The sequence below is a fragment of the Carassius gibelio genome, chromosome B23 (assembly GCF_023724105.1).
Source record: "Carassius gibelio isolate Cgi1373 ecotype wild population from Czech Republic chromosome B23, carGib1.2-hapl.c, whole genome shotgun sequence".
Taxonomy (NCBI): Eukaryota; Metazoa; Chordata; class Actinopteri; order Cypriniformes; family Cyprinidae; genus Carassius; species Carassius gibelio.
Genome location: NC_068418.1, coordinates 23,599,325 through 23,616,644, shown reverse-complemented (window position 1 = coordinate 23,616,644; position 17,320 = coordinate 23,599,325). Strand labels below are relative to the sequence as shown.

The window sequence follows — 17,320 nt, the reverse complement described above, 5'->3', positions numbered from 1 at the left end:
AAATTTGAGACACGTCCACAGTCTCCAATTACCCACCGGGCTAATTTTCTTGAAAATGTTGATTTTACACAGAAAGACAGCTCACACATGCTGCGCTCAATCTGGTTTTGTTAAAAAAAGCACAGTTAAAAAAAAAAAAAAAAAAAAAAACTTTATTATTAGGCAACCTCATGTGTGAATTAATGAAAGCATGTCCAGCTCACATTCTTTTCACCCCAAACGTAAAATAAAAAAGAAAAATATATATTTATATTTGCATGTTTTGCATAAAGAAAATGCATTAGAGCATTATTTTACTGTTTTCCTCTCCAAATTCTCATGAACATATCTTTGCCCCTAGAATTTATTTTGGTATTCATATATTTCAAATTAGGTTTCTGTTGATTTTAATACAGGATTTTGTAAACAGCATTACATTAACACAGTTTATAAAAAAATATGCAAGTTTAACTCTTAAAATTTGTGCATTATTGTAATGAAAAGTGGATGGAAAATTACATAAAATTACTTCAATATCATGACAAAAGATCTATGAGGTGTGTGTATGTGTGTGTATATACACACACACACATACACATGCACATCTCAGCATTTGTAATTTAGCTTTTTTAAATTAGGTTACTGTTATTATACTGTTATTAACACAGTATTTTTACTGTATTACTAAAAATTCTATGATAAAATCTAGAATTTATATCGTTTACATATATTTCAAAATAGTTTTCTATTTCTTGTTTACTGTATAACATTAACACAAAATATTTTATAAAAATACATAAATCAAACAAATTTTTTCATCATGCCAATGAAAATTAGGATTAAAAAAATGTGCTTGGTGGTCATGATCATACAGCAAAAATTCAGTATACATCCATATAATATAATATTTCTCTTTAATTCTGAGCGGTGAATTGTCCCATATTTTGTAGTATTTGAATTATTCAGACTTGATAAATCAATTACGTCAGTGGCTATCTGGTTGTATTTCATCTCCAATGTAATACGTTTGATCTTCTAACCCTTATCTGTGCAAAATCCAATCGGGTTTAATATTTAGAGCTTGCATGTGGGTTATGAGTTACATATAGTAAAAGCCTAATTGATTAAAGGCGTAGCCCACGTCTGAGATACTGAAGTCCTGTCCGATGTTTTGAAACATCTGCCGAGTTTAATAGCATGGCGAATTCATCTTCTAATAACTACAAACAGAGCTGGGAGTGAAGCGGGGGTCAGGCCGGGTGGAACGGGCGGTCAGAGCTGCCACGGGGCACCACCCAGTGATTTGCTGCGGGCCGTACTCTTAAAACCAGCCGAATACTGGTAATTGAGTAGATTAAAGCCAAACTGAACTTGTACAACTAAACCAAGGTGACTGCTGCTGACGACATGCTGGAGTCTTTATCTTTTACCTTGTTTTTCTCTTTCTTCTGCTTCAATCCCTATCTCTCCCTTTATAGAATCAGCGTGTTCCTGCTGACATGATCTTCCTAAGGACCTCTGAAAGAAATGGTAAACATCTGTCGGTCATTCATCCAAATTTCCCAAACAAAAGGGCAGGGGAAATGACATGGCCGCGAGGGCAACTGCATGTAGATGGAGGCATTAGCCTAAACCTCAGACATTTAATGATCTACGCTGAAATTGCCCAGAAAGATGGCATGCAATGGGAGTTTTTTGAAATTCTCTTTAAACACTGACTGCTTTCGGTTAGTGTGACCAGACTTGCTAGTTTCAAGTGTCCTGTTCAGGCTCGTTTAAAAAAACAAACATTGTATGACTGGATACAATGTGTAAATTTAAATTAATCGTTATTTTAAGTTTTAGAAAAAATATTAACTTCTTAAACAAAACAATTAAACAATCCCAAGCAAACTTTATGGACAGAACATATATGTATGTTTATATTATTTGCATATTTTATTTATGTACATCTCTTTATATATATTTTTTCTGTTGTTTTATATTTATAAAGCAAAAAAGGCCCAATAGTTATTACTTAACATTTAATTTTATGTATACTTAAAAATAAGTTAAACATTAAAACATAAAAAAAAAATGTTTTAATCATAAACAGACTTTAAGGACAGAGAATATATATATATATATATATATATATATTAAAAAAGCTATTAAAAAATTATTTCTTACCAGTTTCTATTTTCATCTTTATTTTTAGTTTCAGACAAAAACTGAAAACAGTCACAAACAAACTTTATATTATTTGTATATTTTAATATTGTTTTATAATTACATAGCAAAAAAGGCCATATAGTTATTACTTACCAGTTTTTAAAACGTAAAGGTTATTTTTTATTTAGTTTTAGAACAATCACAAACAAACTTTTCTGACAGAACGCATTTTTGTATTTATTTTTATATTTATTTGTATACATTTATTTTTATATCGCCTTATATTTATATAGCAAAAACAGCCCCGTAGTTATTCCATTACCAGTGTGCATTAATTATTGAGATGATTAACATATTACCAATTTATTTTGACATCATTCTCGATGATTATTCATGCTGATGATTAAATATAATCTAGAGTATGGTATTTCATACTTCATCACTGTACTACATTCACCATAATCACAAAACGAGTGTATTTGCCCTTGTTTGACTTCTGAACTAGAAATCTGGTCTCCTCACAGTAGATCCTGTGTTAAGAGACTGATGCGACCTTGAATGACAATATTTTTGTCTTTCAAATTTCAGGGTAGCCAGAAGGAAAATCAAGGCATGCAAAGTAGCTCAAAATTTAAAGATGAGACACTGCAAACAAATTTAAAGTGCCATCAGGAACGAAAAAAGACAACGATTCATCTGAATAAGCAAATCCGGGTCGAGCTTAAATGTATAGTTTTGTTGCTAAGATAAAAACTCTCATAAACAACTTTTTAATCTCCGTTTTTGAGGGTTTTGGAATAATGAGTAGCTACTAATTGGTCTAAATAGATTCAATGAACTGGAATTCCGCCTGGCTGAGATTTCCTTTTTTTGGGGGGGATGGAAGTTGCCAGTAGTGCTTGATGTGTTAGTGTTACGGGAAGGGAAGCATTGTTATCTGCCCCGCAGATGGACACCATTAGGCAATTATTAAGAGTCCAGGGTTGAATGGCAGAGTAACATATCTTTAAATGAGTGGGGGCTGGGTGGGTGACACGCTCTAATGCTAGCACTAGCTTTAGGCTTACTGGAGTTCTTTGCATGACTAGCACTTCAGTTTGGCTGGAGAACACATTTGATCAGTGTGCCAAAGTAATTTCACTATATTATGCATGCGGCGGGTCCTTAAAAGTACTATATAAGCTATTCAGTAAAACAGAAACGTGTCTTTTTGAGTCACACTGCCCTCTGGAGTTCACCAGAAAGACATTACAATAAAATGTTCTGTGTGAAATGTCTCCAGAAACAATGATGCGGGATATCAAACTCGCTTTTTTATATCCTAAAATATTAAAAAATTTAATTTTTTCCCACTTTTACATCATAAAGGCTCCTGTTTTCTGAGGACTGATCAGTTGGACGGAGAAACTGATTGGAAACTGCGCCTCCCTGTGGCCTGTACACAGAGACTTCCTACCGCTGCTGTGAGTTTAGTCCATGATTCCTTTCTTTATTAAAAATCATAAAAGAGCATTGGATTTTCTTGGATTTGTGCATAAATTCATCACACAGTAAGATATGATCTTTAGCTAGTTCACAATAACAGTCAAAGACAAGTGTTACACATACCTAACAGAGGTTGATCATGGAAGTTAAATTGGTTTTGAATGCTATTTCATGTTGTGATAAATGGCTTAAGAAGTTGATTTCTCTATTTCCTCAGGATCTACTGCAGATCCGATCATTTATTTATGCTGAAGAACCGAACATCGACATCCATAACTTCATCGGTACCTTCACTAGAGTGAGTGCACATGTCATCGCTCGTCAGAAGAGATGCGTTGTTTGAGAACTGACTAAACCCTCATTTGTTTTCTGACAGGAAGATGGAGACCCTCCAGTTAATGAAAGTCTGAGCATCGAGAACACTCTCTGGGCGAGCACTGTCATTGCTTCTGGTAAGCAGCAGAAAATTATGTCTAACAAACAGAAAAGTTTTAATAAATAATATATATCAATCACAGATTTTAATGGAACTCCAAGTGAACTATGCATTGTTTGCAGAAGCTTGCATTACTGTCTTATTTGATTTGTTTAATGATACTATTAAACTACTATATGTAATAATGAATGTAGTTGGTTAAATTAATATGAATAGATTCACCAGTTGTTTAGATTCTAATAAGTACATTAATTTCCTGGACATGCAATTTTTTATATTTCAAGTGAATGCAATCACTGATAATACAACAAAAAATGATTTTAAAAACAATGGGCAATGATAGAATTTTGAAACTGAGAAACATGAAATTTTGAAATTGAAAATGTAAAGTATATAATCAGGAACACAATTATGTGTTTTCATTAAAGCAGAATTATAAGTGTCATACACACACACACTTATAATTCTGCTTTAATGAAAACACATAATTGTGTATACTTTACATTTTCAATTTCAAAATTTCATGTTTCTCAATTTCAAAAATTCTATCATTGCCCATTGTTTTTAAAATCATTTTTTGTTGTATTATCAGATTATGCACAAAAATGTTTACAATTGTTTTACTTTTACCGTCACTGACGCTAATTACATAAACTACATCATGACTGTTGGTGGGTTTTCATTGAAGCATCAACAAAAAAGATGCAAATATTTCTGTGATTTTTGAGAAAAGCTGAGGAAAATTCCGCCATTTTCGGCTGCTAAAAAAGGTCCTGCAAAATCCTAGTCAGACTTAAAGATCTAGTTCACTCAAAAATGAAAATTAGCCCATAAATAACTCACCCTCAACGTCATCCGCCCAGAGCTCATTTACAACAGTGAGCACAAGCTAGACTCAAGTGATTATTACATTTTAAATATGGTTTCTTACAAAAATGCATCGATTCACTACAGGAGATCTTTGTTCGCCCCCTGGAGTCGTGTGAGACACTTTTTATTAAGGATGGGTGCTTTTTATTTCACTTCTTCTGAACTGAAGCACTATAACACCCTCTAAGTGCCATTAAACAGCTTGAAATGTTTACTATAACTCTGACTGGATTCATCTGAAAGATGAGAGTCATATACACCTAGGATGATTAATTTGTGGCCCAATTTTAATTTCCGGGTGAAATAACCCTTTAATGCTTCACATCCATCTTATAACGTGGAAAACAGCACCATTCCATTTTTACAGCTGAGAAAAGCTTGTTAGATATTCCTCATAAATGTGTTGTTCTCTAATCCAAGGCACAGTGGTCGGGGTGGTGATTTACACCGGAAAAGAGCTGCGCAGTGTAATGAACACCTCCAACCCAAGACACAAGGTAAAAAGAGCAGTATCCTAAAGTCTACATAAATTTAGACCAAGTCCAAAACTTTGCCATCTGTGTCACACTTCTACTGTATGTGATGTGCTGTTACAGATCGGCCTGTTTGACCTGGAAGTGAACTGTCTGACTAAGATCCTGTTTGGTGCTCTGGTGGTGGTGTCTCTGGTCATGGTGGCCCTGCAGCACTTCGCTGGACGCTGGTATCTCCAGATCTTCCGCTTCCTTCTGCTCTTCTCCAACATCGTCCCCATCAGGTAGGAGTTATTCTCCTCTATATGTTGGTGAAGTCTATTGCTGTCAATAATTTTAAGATCATAGTTTAATATCTCTCATGCTGAATTTCCAGCAATGCTTAAATGATCAATCTATGAAATTTGCCATTTTATGACTACCAAATTGTACAAATTGTAATACATATAAGGCAAGAGTTTCAAATGCTTACAAGATTTCTTGATCCCATTCTTGTATAACGTCTCTTACTCTCTCCTAAAAGTGGCTGAAAAGCCAATAATGGGATGCTCCAATGTTTCGGCCAATAATTGGTATCAGCTGATATAAAGCAGATGCATTATCGGCCATCAGCCAATTGTTTAAAAACAGTCAGTGATTAGGGCTAATTATATGCTGTCAATCAAAAATGATGTTATTATGAAAACAACCTTATGTGCACTTGAGTTGTACACAAATTCAGTTTTGAGTGTAATTATTATATCTGACAATAAATCAGTTAAAGCAGTGAAATATATTAGTTTATGCTCTGTTGTTAATTTTAACCTCTAATATAGTAATGTACCAAATGAGAAGGCTCCCTGCATAGCTTACAGCATTAGTAGGAGAAAAATTGTTAGCCTGAATGAAATGCATGTCACTTTGGATAAAAGCGTCTGCTTAATGCATAAATTTAATTTTAATTTAATTTAATTTAGTAGGGAGAGATATATATCGGTAAATATACCGATAAATTATCGGTATAGGCAGATATTATCCTGAATAATTGATTATTCTGAATAATCAGTATTGACAGAGAAATTTAGTATTGGTGCATCCTTAATGTCTAGCACTTATTATGCTTTATTTTCAGTTTGCGTGTGAATTTGGACATGGGCAAAATGGTATTCAGTTGGATGATCAAGAAGGACTCTAAAATCCCTGGGACCGTAGTCCGAGCCAGTACCTTCCCAGAGCAGCTGGGCCGGATCTCTTATCTGCTCACAGACAAAACTGGTATGATTTCATTTAACTGTGAAAGCTCGTGTGAAATCTGCGGTTTTGCTAACGAAGTTACAAAAGGTGACAGATTTTAGTTGGATTTTTTACATATTTAACTGCAATTACAATGTAAGTTACCAAGTTTGGTGTCAGTTTTTGTTTATTTTTTGTAATTAATTAATATTTTCATTCAGCAAAGATGCATTGTATTGATCAAAAGTGACAGTAAAGACATTTATAATGTTACCAAAAAAAAATCTTATTTCAAATAAATGCTGTTCCTTTGGAACTTTTTATTCATCAAAATAATCCTGAAAAATTAATCACTGTTTACAAGAAAATATAAAAAAACAAATCACTATATTAAAATGATTTCCGAAGGATCTTGTGACACTGAAGAATGGAGTGAGTAATGATGCTGAAAATTCAGTTTTTATCACAGGAATAAAATACATTAGGTATTTTAAATATTTCATAATATTACTGTTTTTGCTGTATTTTTAATCAAACAAATTTAATCAAATAAAAAAAAGTCTTACCGAGCCCAAACATTTGAACAGTAGTGCGTTTTAAAGTAAAGTAGAATATACTGTGGGAAATATTTGGATGGATTGTAACAATTATAGGTTTAATACATCAATATTGTTTATTACCAGCATCCTAGCAACCATCAGAACATCTTAGCAACCACATCACAACAAACCCAATCACCACTCATAGACTTTCTTTAAAAAAAAGTCTAGTCAACTTTATATAAGGGGAAGTTAATTGTAAAAATGAACATTTTTATGTGACTCGGGAGAAAAGGTAAAAAGGAAGTCATTGCTTTGACAGTTAAATTTACGCTCCTTAATGCAAAGGGCTTTCCTGAATGAACCAAAGCAGAAATGAGAGCACTGTGCTGATGCGTTTGAGAGTTGATAGTGTTGAAGTGTTTTATAAAGTTTCTCCCAGTAGCTCACAGGTAACTGAGGCTCTTACCATGGGGCTTAAACTTGTGTGCCGAGAGCGCAGACATGCTACTTATTACAGCCTTAAATCAGCGAGGGCCTGAAGGTTCTCATCCTCACACACTTACTGCACACACTCATCCAGCGCTACCCTTCAAATTTATGCATTCGACCGCCTGTAAAATTACAGCCTGTTTCCCACACGGACGCTGATGTAGCTTGACCGAGCCAGTTAATAAAGGAGGTCAGAGGTCATCGTAATGTAAGGGGTAGACCAGCGACGCCTGACTGAAATACTACCGAGAGGCTCTGTTTAAGAGCAGCCGACACGAGAGGTGTCGGGAAACGAACCCGGGGCTCTTTGTCATTAACAAGCCATTAGTGTTTATATTGTTTAGTTTGAGGTTTTTGGTTCTAGGAAGTGCATGTCGATCAGGGGAGGATGTTAGAGGCTGTTGGGTCCTATATTTCTATTTTATTGGCTGTGTTTGAATTCGAATACTAGTGTATTGCATACTGTAAAGTATGTACTGTATACTGCATACTGATTAAAACCAGTTGATTAGGTAATTGCTGTAACTAGATTTTACAGCCAAAACATGTTGTGGTGTATTAGCAAGAAGGTTTACAACCATTGGAAGTTGAAACCAGTGTTATTTTAGTGTAATTGAGATACTATTACAGTTTTATTAATATTTTGAACATTTTTTTTTTCATTAAAATTTTGATTAAAGTTTTTTTTTGTCATTTTAGGGGTTTTTGCTTTTTTAATGTCTGTATAGTTTTATAAAAAAAATGATGTCCATTTTAGTTATTTAGTACATAAGTTTAATTCATATAAAATAAGAAATGTTTCCTAAATGTTGCCTAGAAGTTTGTTTTTAAAGTTTATTTCAGTAAGTCCGTTACTCCGTTTAAAGTTTTTAAGTTTTATTTTCATTAAGTAACTAAAATGTTTTTTTTTTTTTATGGTTTTTGTTTTAGTTGACTACAACTTGATCTAGACTTTTGATCTCATTTTATTTGGTAGGGTTCATTTTATTTTGTTTGTTATTTTAGTTTTATCTATATACTTTTATTTATTAATAGTTTATTAGTTTAATTAGTGTAATTAGTTTCTTTTTAATCTTATTGTAGGTTTTATTAATTTTGCTTTGTACTTTTGTCATTTTTATTATTTATTTAAATATTTTTGTTTATCTTAAAAAAATTTTAATCTGGTATTTAGAAATGTTAATATTCCAACTTAAACCTATATATATATATAATGGCTCAACCTTCACTAATGTAATGCTTTTGACAGGGACTCTCACTCAGAATGAGATGGTATTCAGACGACTTCATCTTGGAACCGTGGCATATGGGATGGACTCCATGGATGAAGTCCAGAGTCATGTGTTCAGCGCTTACACTCAGGTATTTCCCAGAATTCCCTGCATGGAAAACTGAGCATGCTTGCATTCAAACTTTGCATCTAATTCATTCACACCCAGTTTTTGGGCAAAGTATCACAATGCATATGTAATTTGTGCAAAGGTACAATAATGCAGCATACTTGAACCATCTTTGTAATTATATAATTACTGTAAAATAATTTATCTTAATTATTAATATTATTATTATCCTGTGCAAATTTTTTTTAACTATATATGAAATATTGCAGTAGTATATGTATATATATGTGTGTGTGTGTGTGTGTGTGTGTGTGTACATACACACTATATGATTTTATTTGCATTATATAATAATAATTATTATTATTTTATTTTTGTTTCTACATTATTTTTGTCATTAATATATATAATCTCAAAATGTTGGTAAAATTGTTGTGCGTTACAAAAACAAGCAAAACAAACAAACACAGCAAACCTAGATAATAAAAAAAATCAGTTCTCTTAATAAAGAATCTTTTTTTTTTTTTTTTTTTTTGAAAGTCTAATGAAAAACAATTAAATTTAATCCAAAATTTGAAGCCTAAATATAACAGTATTGTGCATGGCATTAACAGCATCAAGGACACGGGTTCGATTCCCAGGGAATGTATGAACTGATAAAATGTGTAGTTTGAATGCAATGTAAATTGCTTTGGATAAAACCATCTGCAAATCATATCATTTACGTAGATTAGATTTATCTGTGATCATATGATTTTGGTCATACCACCCACCACTGTATAACCTTCCTGTTTAGAAAAGTCTTCACAAAGCACAATTGTTCAGCTTTTGTCCAGCAGACAGAGTGAAGTCCTTGTAAAATGAGTCCCTTTCACCTCTCACTGATATGTTTTGTCCGTTTGACACCAGAGGTCACTGAGGCAGGAAACCGGGGTTACAAGTACTCCGGCCTCTCAATAGCTTATATACGAACTTACAAACTCTCATTAGCCCTAGAGTTGTGCGCTCTATAAATAGTAGCTCAGTGCAGAAGGTAATTGTTCATATATATACATAACACATCTGGGAGCATTTATGAGTCCTTTTTCAGGATATTAGCAATCAGAGACATGGATATTATATCATATATATATATATCATTTTGTCAACCTGAAGTGCTCATTTAGCTTCAAATGTGGTCATTAAGAGTCAAAATAATGAGAATGCATTTTATATGTGCACTATGTATTGTCTTTACAACTAAAATAGTTTTACGTGTGAAGAATTTTTTATATATATATATATATATATATATATATATATATATATATATATATATATATATATATATATATATATATATATATATATATATATATATATATATATATGCATGTCTGAGATTCCTTATTTTTAAATATTTGGCATCCTTTATGTATAAAGCAATCCCAGAGTGCATTGTGGAAAGCTTAGTGGAGACATTTAACCTAAGGTAGTGAATGAGTTGAGAGAAATCAAAAAAAAGATTTATTTAATGTAATTTTACTCCGATTTTATTCAGTAACTGAAAAGAGTCATTTGGAAGTCATTTATATATTAAAAAAACAAAAACAGTAATATTGTGGAATTTTTGTATGTGAATATATTTTATTCCTCTGATCAAAGCTGTATTTTCAGCATCATTCCTCCAGTCTTCAGCGTCACACGATCCTTCAGAAATCATTATAATATTCTGATTTGCTGCTCAAGAAGCATTTCATTGTATTTTTAAGGAAAATGTGATTCTTTGATTAATAAAAAGTTTCATAGAACGGCATTTATCTGAAATAAAAAATCTATTGTAAGATTGTAAATATCACTTTTGATCAATTTAATGCGTCCTTGCTGAATAAAACTATTTAAAAAACATGAATGACCCCAAACTTTCTAACCATGGTGTAATTATAAAATAAATTAGTCTAACTTCAATAATGTATTCAGTCACTAAGCAGGAGATTACTAGATTACTTACAGGAGATAACTGTTACATTTAACAAATTACTCATGATGATTGCTTTAGTGTCATTTTGCTTAAATGTCAGAGACAGTCATGTTGAATCTGATCTCCACAGCCTCCTCAGGACCTGCAGGCCTCTCGTGCACCGGGCGCCGGCAAAGTGAGGAAGACCATCAGCAGTCGAGTGCACGAGGCGGTGAAGGCCATCGCACTGGTGCACAACGTGACCCCCGTGTACGAGTCCAACGGTGTGACGGATCAGGCAGAAGCTGAGATGCACTATGAAGACACATGCAGGGTTTACCAGGCCTCCAGTCCCGATGAGGTACCACACTCTTATTCACTCTCAAATCAATGTGTGTATCGTTATTTATAAATAATGCTAGTTTCAGAACAAATACATATTTTAATCCAATATATTAATTTAAATAAATATATTAAATGTATACATATTTGTTTAATTCTTTGAAGAACAGAAAGTTAAAAAAAAAATGTCAGCATTTGTTTGAAATAGAAATATTTTGTAACATTATTAAAGTCTTTGTCACTTTTGATCAATTCAATTCATTTTAAGTATTTTTTTAATAGATTAAAAAATATAAAACATTTTGAAGTACATTACTTTTTTTTAATACAATGATAATTTAAATACTTGACACTCATAAAACATGAGCATTTAAATGTATTAAATACACAAATATTTTAATAATTAAAAAACCTTAACGTTTATAAAACATGAGTAGACAAATTTAAGATAAAAAATTCTGTGACAATTTACCGTACATGTTTTTTCCAATGATTTACACAAAAATAAATATATTAAGAAAAATTAATACATAAAAATTAAAAGCATTTGTAAAACCAAGGAATTTACAAATACAGAAATGTACATGAACATAAGAAAAAAATTATACTTGTAAATTCATAAAACATAAGCATTTAAATGAAATAAATGCGTGAACATTTGAATGATGAGTAAAATAAATTTCATGTGTTGAAAATGGTTAGAAAAATGTATTTGAAGAAAAATCATTTGAAACAAAGTCTTGTGACATTCTATTCCAGTGATTTTAAACAGACATAAATTTGCAAAAACATTAAGTAAGTTGCTGAATGAAATGTGTGTGAATCACTGAAGCTAGCCTTAATTTCACTTTAAATTAATAATTTGTGAGTTGCCACATATTTCATCATCCCCTGGCCATGTATCAGATTATTCCCGAATGATGAGTCGAGCATTTGGCATATTCACTTCTGCAGATGTGCCGTCTCATACTTGATCATTTCTGGGCACCAAACCCAGATCAGTCGGGCCAGGAGCGAGTGACGCATGCAGTAATCAATTGACCCATGCTGTGGTTATGTAGGCAGCAATCGCATCATTACTGGTTTGGTTTTAACCACTGCACGCCGTCACACTGACTGTATGTGTTCACAGAGATGCTGACTAAATGCATATACATGTTCTATCGCAGAACCTCCACGTTTGTCGGAAAGACATGACGCACTGATCTGGTATTGTTTTACAGACGATCGTTGCTTCTCTAGCCATGGGTTTAAACTCATATTAAAGGGGATATATATTCCACCATTTACAGTCACCATTTTTCTCCGTAAATAAATTTCTAAAAGTGCTGTTGACATGAAATTTTCACCAGATGTCGGTAAAAAGGCTAGTAATCCATACATACAAAGAAAACAATAAAACAAATGTTTTTCCTTGCCTGGGTGTTTGGGAACATTGTCTCACTGGAATGTGCTCCCTTTTTTCATCTTCATCATCCTGGTAGATGCCAGCAGATTCTTTATCAAGAATGATTTTTCAATTCATCTTTTTTTCATCCTACTTCTATTATATGTATTTAGCCAGTGCAACACCATAATGTTTTGGGGTGATGTGCGGTGAGTGCCATTTGACCCCCAAGCATGGCCCCAACAGTACTCGCTGGAACATTCAGAAGTATAGCAATCCTTCTGTAACCAATGCTATCAGTATGTTTTGCAACAGTAAGGTGGCAAAGGTTTTGAGAAAGCTCTTTGCATTTACTCATCATTAGATGTTTTTTTTGTTTGACACATTGGTAATGAGACACCTTTTTATAGGCCAGCAGTTGGACTAACCCAGCTAATAATAATTTCCACTGACAAGGGGCAGGATTGTTTTCTAATTACTGATATACTTCTGTTGGTGTCTTGGCTTGCCATGCATTTTTCCACCTCCCTTTCTTCATGTGTTCAATAGATTTTCCCTGGGTCATTCAATTTTATCACACAGAATTACATTACTGAACTTATTTGTATTGTTTTCTTTGTATGGATGGATTACTTGGGTTGTTACCAACATTTAGAAATATATTTACTGAGAAAAATGGTGATGTATTCAATACTTATTTTACCCATATATTAGGTGGCCTTAACTACTATGTACTTACATTAAAAAAAAATAAGTACAATGTACTTATTGTGTTCATATTGTATTGTAAAACACTTTTGCTGCTATTGAGGTGGGATGGGGTAAGGTTAGGGAGAGGGTTGGAGGTATGGGTAAGTTTAAGGGTGGGTTAAGGTGTAAAGTATGGGTCAACAGTGTAATTATAAATGTAATTACAGAAATTCAATACAGATGTAATTATTTTTTTTTAAAATAGAAGTACAATTTAAAAAGTACATTGTACTAAATGATTAATTAAAATGTAAGTACATAGTAGTTAAGGCCACTTAATATAAAGTGGGTCCATATATAAATATAAATATATAATGCGTGTGTGCGCATGTATGTGTGTGTGTGTGTGTGTGTGTGTGAGTGAAGAGTTTATTTGCAAAAACAAATTTTTATAGAGTTATCTGTTTTTGCAAATGAACTCTTCAGTAGTAGCATATAGGGATGTAACGATTCACTAAACTTACTATGCGATAAAATTCATGATACAGATTACAAGATCCAGTTTTCTTACCAAAAAAAAAAATTATATATATATATATATATATATATATATATATATATATATATATATATATATATAATTTTTTTTATTATTATTATTTTTTCAAAATCAAATTAAAGACAAATTATAAATGAAAAGGTGGCCTTTTTATTAATTCTCAGACAAAATGCAGCATATTCCTTTGTGAAATTGAAATGTTAAATAATAACACTAACTTAAAATTTTAAAACAAATCCCAAAATTAATGAAATTCTATACAACCTAAAAGGAATCTCTTCATTTAAACAAAGATGCTAAATACATGTTATTTGGATTGTATAATTAAACATTTTTAAGCAAAAACAGAATTATCAGATTTTAGAATGAAAATGTAAATGTCATTTTCTGACAGCAGGTGGCACTAACAGAACAGCAGGTATTTATAAGCTGCTGGCCCTTTAAGACCGAATGCAAGTATCCAATATAATGATGCACAGGAGATTTCTTTCTCCACTGTTTACGTTCACTTAAGACATAACCGTCTGTTTATGATAATACTTGCAGAGACAGTTATTTTGAAATAATTTTGTGTATGTGTTCATTCAGAGGCAAGTATACGTGAAAGAGGAATCAGTTCTGTGTATGCACATTGTCTGAAACACAACTCTCTGTGCACGTTTTGAATGAGTGCGTTCAGAAACCAGCGTGCTAGCTCTGAATGTGCGTGAATGTTTTAAAACACTTGAATGCGACGTGAATCAAGTTAGGAATTTTATATCACTATTCAAAATGGTGATGCATTTTGGTTGCCTGATTGGTGTATTGGACACAATTGGACGTCGGGATAGCAATTTTGTGATATGTGTGTGTGTGTGTGTGTTCACTGCTGTGTGTGTGTATGCACTTTGGATGGGTTAAATGCAGAACACGAATTCTGAGTATGGGTCGCCATACTTGGCTGAATGTCACGTCACTTTATATATATATAATACTGCTTTATTATTTAACTCCACATTTATCAAAATATAAATGAATGAATGAATAAATATTATTTTATACAAATGTTATAAAATAAATAAATAAATGTAGGGGTATCTGGAATGGATAAACAAATACAAACCTCTAAATGCTTTGAAGTGGCATCACTTTTTCTACACAGTTTGGATAAGCCTCATTTGTTGGTTTGTAACAGCGAGGGCTGTTTTTTAGGCAGCAGTCCGCCCATCTGGATACTGTGAGATATGTTATTAGCAGCTAGTCAGGGAGGGCATATGAAATCGGGTTTTTTGATCTCTCTGTAACCCTTGGTCTGGAAGTTATTGGGCAATAACTTCTGCCTCCCAGAAATTACCCCCTTCAGCGTCACACTAATGGATGGCATCTGGTTTGCCTTTATCTTCACATGTTCCCAGAAGAAAACACGCTTATAATTGGTGGCCCATTGCATACTTGCATTTTCTGAGCCACACATCCATAAAACAGTTGCAGGAAACAATTCGAGATGTGAAACGCAATAGTTCTGTGTTTGATTTGGAGTTTGTTTTTTGTTAAAGAAAACAGCATGACACATTTAATTAATTAGCTTAGAGCGTTGAGAAGAAGCCAGACTGATTACTTCCTGTTTGTTTATGACTTTTTTTCATGAAACTCAGGAGTTTGCAAATTCACAGCAGTTTTATATATAGTGATTTCTCTTTGGATGGGTCTCTCTCTTCTGCACTAGGTGTCTCTGGTTCAGTGGACGGAGAGTGTGGGTCTGACGCTGGTCGGGAGAGATCAGTCTTCAATGCAGCTGAGGACACCGAGTGGACAAATACTGAACTTCACCATCCTGCAGATTTTCCCCTTCACCTACGAGAGCAAGCGCATGGGCATCATAGTGCGAGTGAGTGTCACATCCAAACACAGAAACAGAAGTGTCCCAAAATGACCTGTCTGACATATAAAAGGGAACCAAAAGTCTGAGATGACATGAAAAAGTGTCTATTAATATAGAAGAAATTTCAGTACTGCATTCGTTATGACAGATATTTTTTATGGCAATACAAAAAAATGTATAGGATTTACATTTAATTTGAATTTTCACAGATATTGCTAGTAAATTTAACAGATAGTCACAAAGAAATGGCAAGTAACAAACTCAATCTGAAATTTTGAAGTAGAAAGACTATATTAGTGTTTTCTAGTAAAACTTACTTCAATAATCTTAGTTTCATTTCCTTGTAAAGTTATTTTAACAGTGTACTTGGCATTTTTTATTTTTGTATAATTGCAGGTTGATCATATATTAATTGAGAAAGTATGCATTTGTACTTTAATTAAAAATTAATTTGTCACACAAGATATCATTTATTAATTAGTAATGGTGGATAAATACAAATGTATATTTTTTTACAGTAAATTTGTTAACATTTGTTTATGTATCAGGTATTATGAACTAACATTTGGAAAATACTTTCTCAGGATTTATTAATCTTGGTGCGTGTACATTTTTTACATGTACTAATAAATTTTTTACAATTCAATTTAATAACATTAGTTAAAGTGCAGTGAATAAACATACATTTTGGGTTAAAATGTAATCATTTTTTTTATTACGTTAACCCTAAATGTGAGCATAACTGGACACTTAAATTTAATTACATTAGATGAAGCGTTATGAACAAACATTTTGTTAAAATTTAATTTAGGGAGAAAAAGAAAACATGAACATTGTCAAACCAAGATTTATTTCAGACGCCTTCAACATTTCTCATATAATCACAGATTATTCACTATAGTTTAGAAAATGCTAATAAAATATGACAAAACTTATAATCAAATAACATTGATAGAAAGGTATGTAATGAATTTGGTTGAATAGTGTCAGCTGTTCAGTTTAAGTACACAATTCGATAATAACAATTTAGCTCAACCAGTTACCAAGCGATGCTTAATTTTGTTCAGTCTGTGGTGTAAAAAGTACACATTAGCAATGAAAGAAAAAACACTTAAGCAAAACCTGGTCAGGTCAAAGGATCTGAATACATTTTGGTCCCACGCTTTACTGGTTGTCCACTGTATGAAGAATAATATGTTTCAGTTTACTTTATTTTGCTATCCTTCTCAATTACATAAATGATAAAAAATTAAGGCTGTCAAATGATTAAAATTTGTAATCAAATTAATCAGAATTTTCAGTGGATTAATCAGGATTAATCACTATTTGCAATTACACCTGAATCCTAACCATTTTTTTTTCTGAAATTCAAAAGATAAATAACAGGACACAGATACATAATTTTCATGTATTGATTCATAAATATGTGGTCCTTTTTTTCTGAATTTCAAAAGTTTAACATTTACTTAGATCAAATTTACCTGAGCACTATATCAAACCATGCCATTTAACTACAGATAGTGTAAGAGTTTTAGGTGAACCAGTGGTTAAATATAGCCATATAT

General features: G+C 32.6%; 1 protein-coding gene across 1 annotated transcript in view; it reads left to right on the top strand.

Annotated features, from left to right (window-relative positions):
* LOC128011479 (probable phospholipid-transporting ATPase IIA) overlaps positions 1 to 17,320 on the top strand; it is a 52,355-nt gene that overhangs the window by 6,180 nt on the left and 28,855 nt on the right. The window contains exons 6-15 of the mRNA XM_052593939.1: positions 1,458 to 1,509; positions 3,499 to 3,593; positions 3,833 to 3,913; positions 3,992 to 4,067; positions 5,342 to 5,418; positions 5,518 to 5,678; positions 6,506 to 6,648; positions 8,887 to 8,999; positions 11,068 to 11,277; positions 15,600 to 15,761. Of these exons, the coding sequence (XP_052449899.1) occupies positions 1,458 to 1,509; positions 3,499 to 3,593; positions 3,833 to 3,913; positions 3,992 to 4,067; positions 5,342 to 5,418; positions 5,518 to 5,678; positions 6,506 to 6,648; positions 8,887 to 8,999; positions 11,068 to 11,277; positions 15,600 to 15,761 (1,170 nt within the window). The remainder of the gene's footprint in view (positions 1 to 1,457; positions 1,510 to 3,498; positions 3,594 to 3,832; positions 3,914 to 3,991; positions 4,068 to 5,341; positions 5,419 to 5,517; positions 5,679 to 6,505; positions 6,649 to 8,886; positions 9,000 to 11,067; positions 11,278 to 15,599; positions 15,762 to 17,320) is intronic.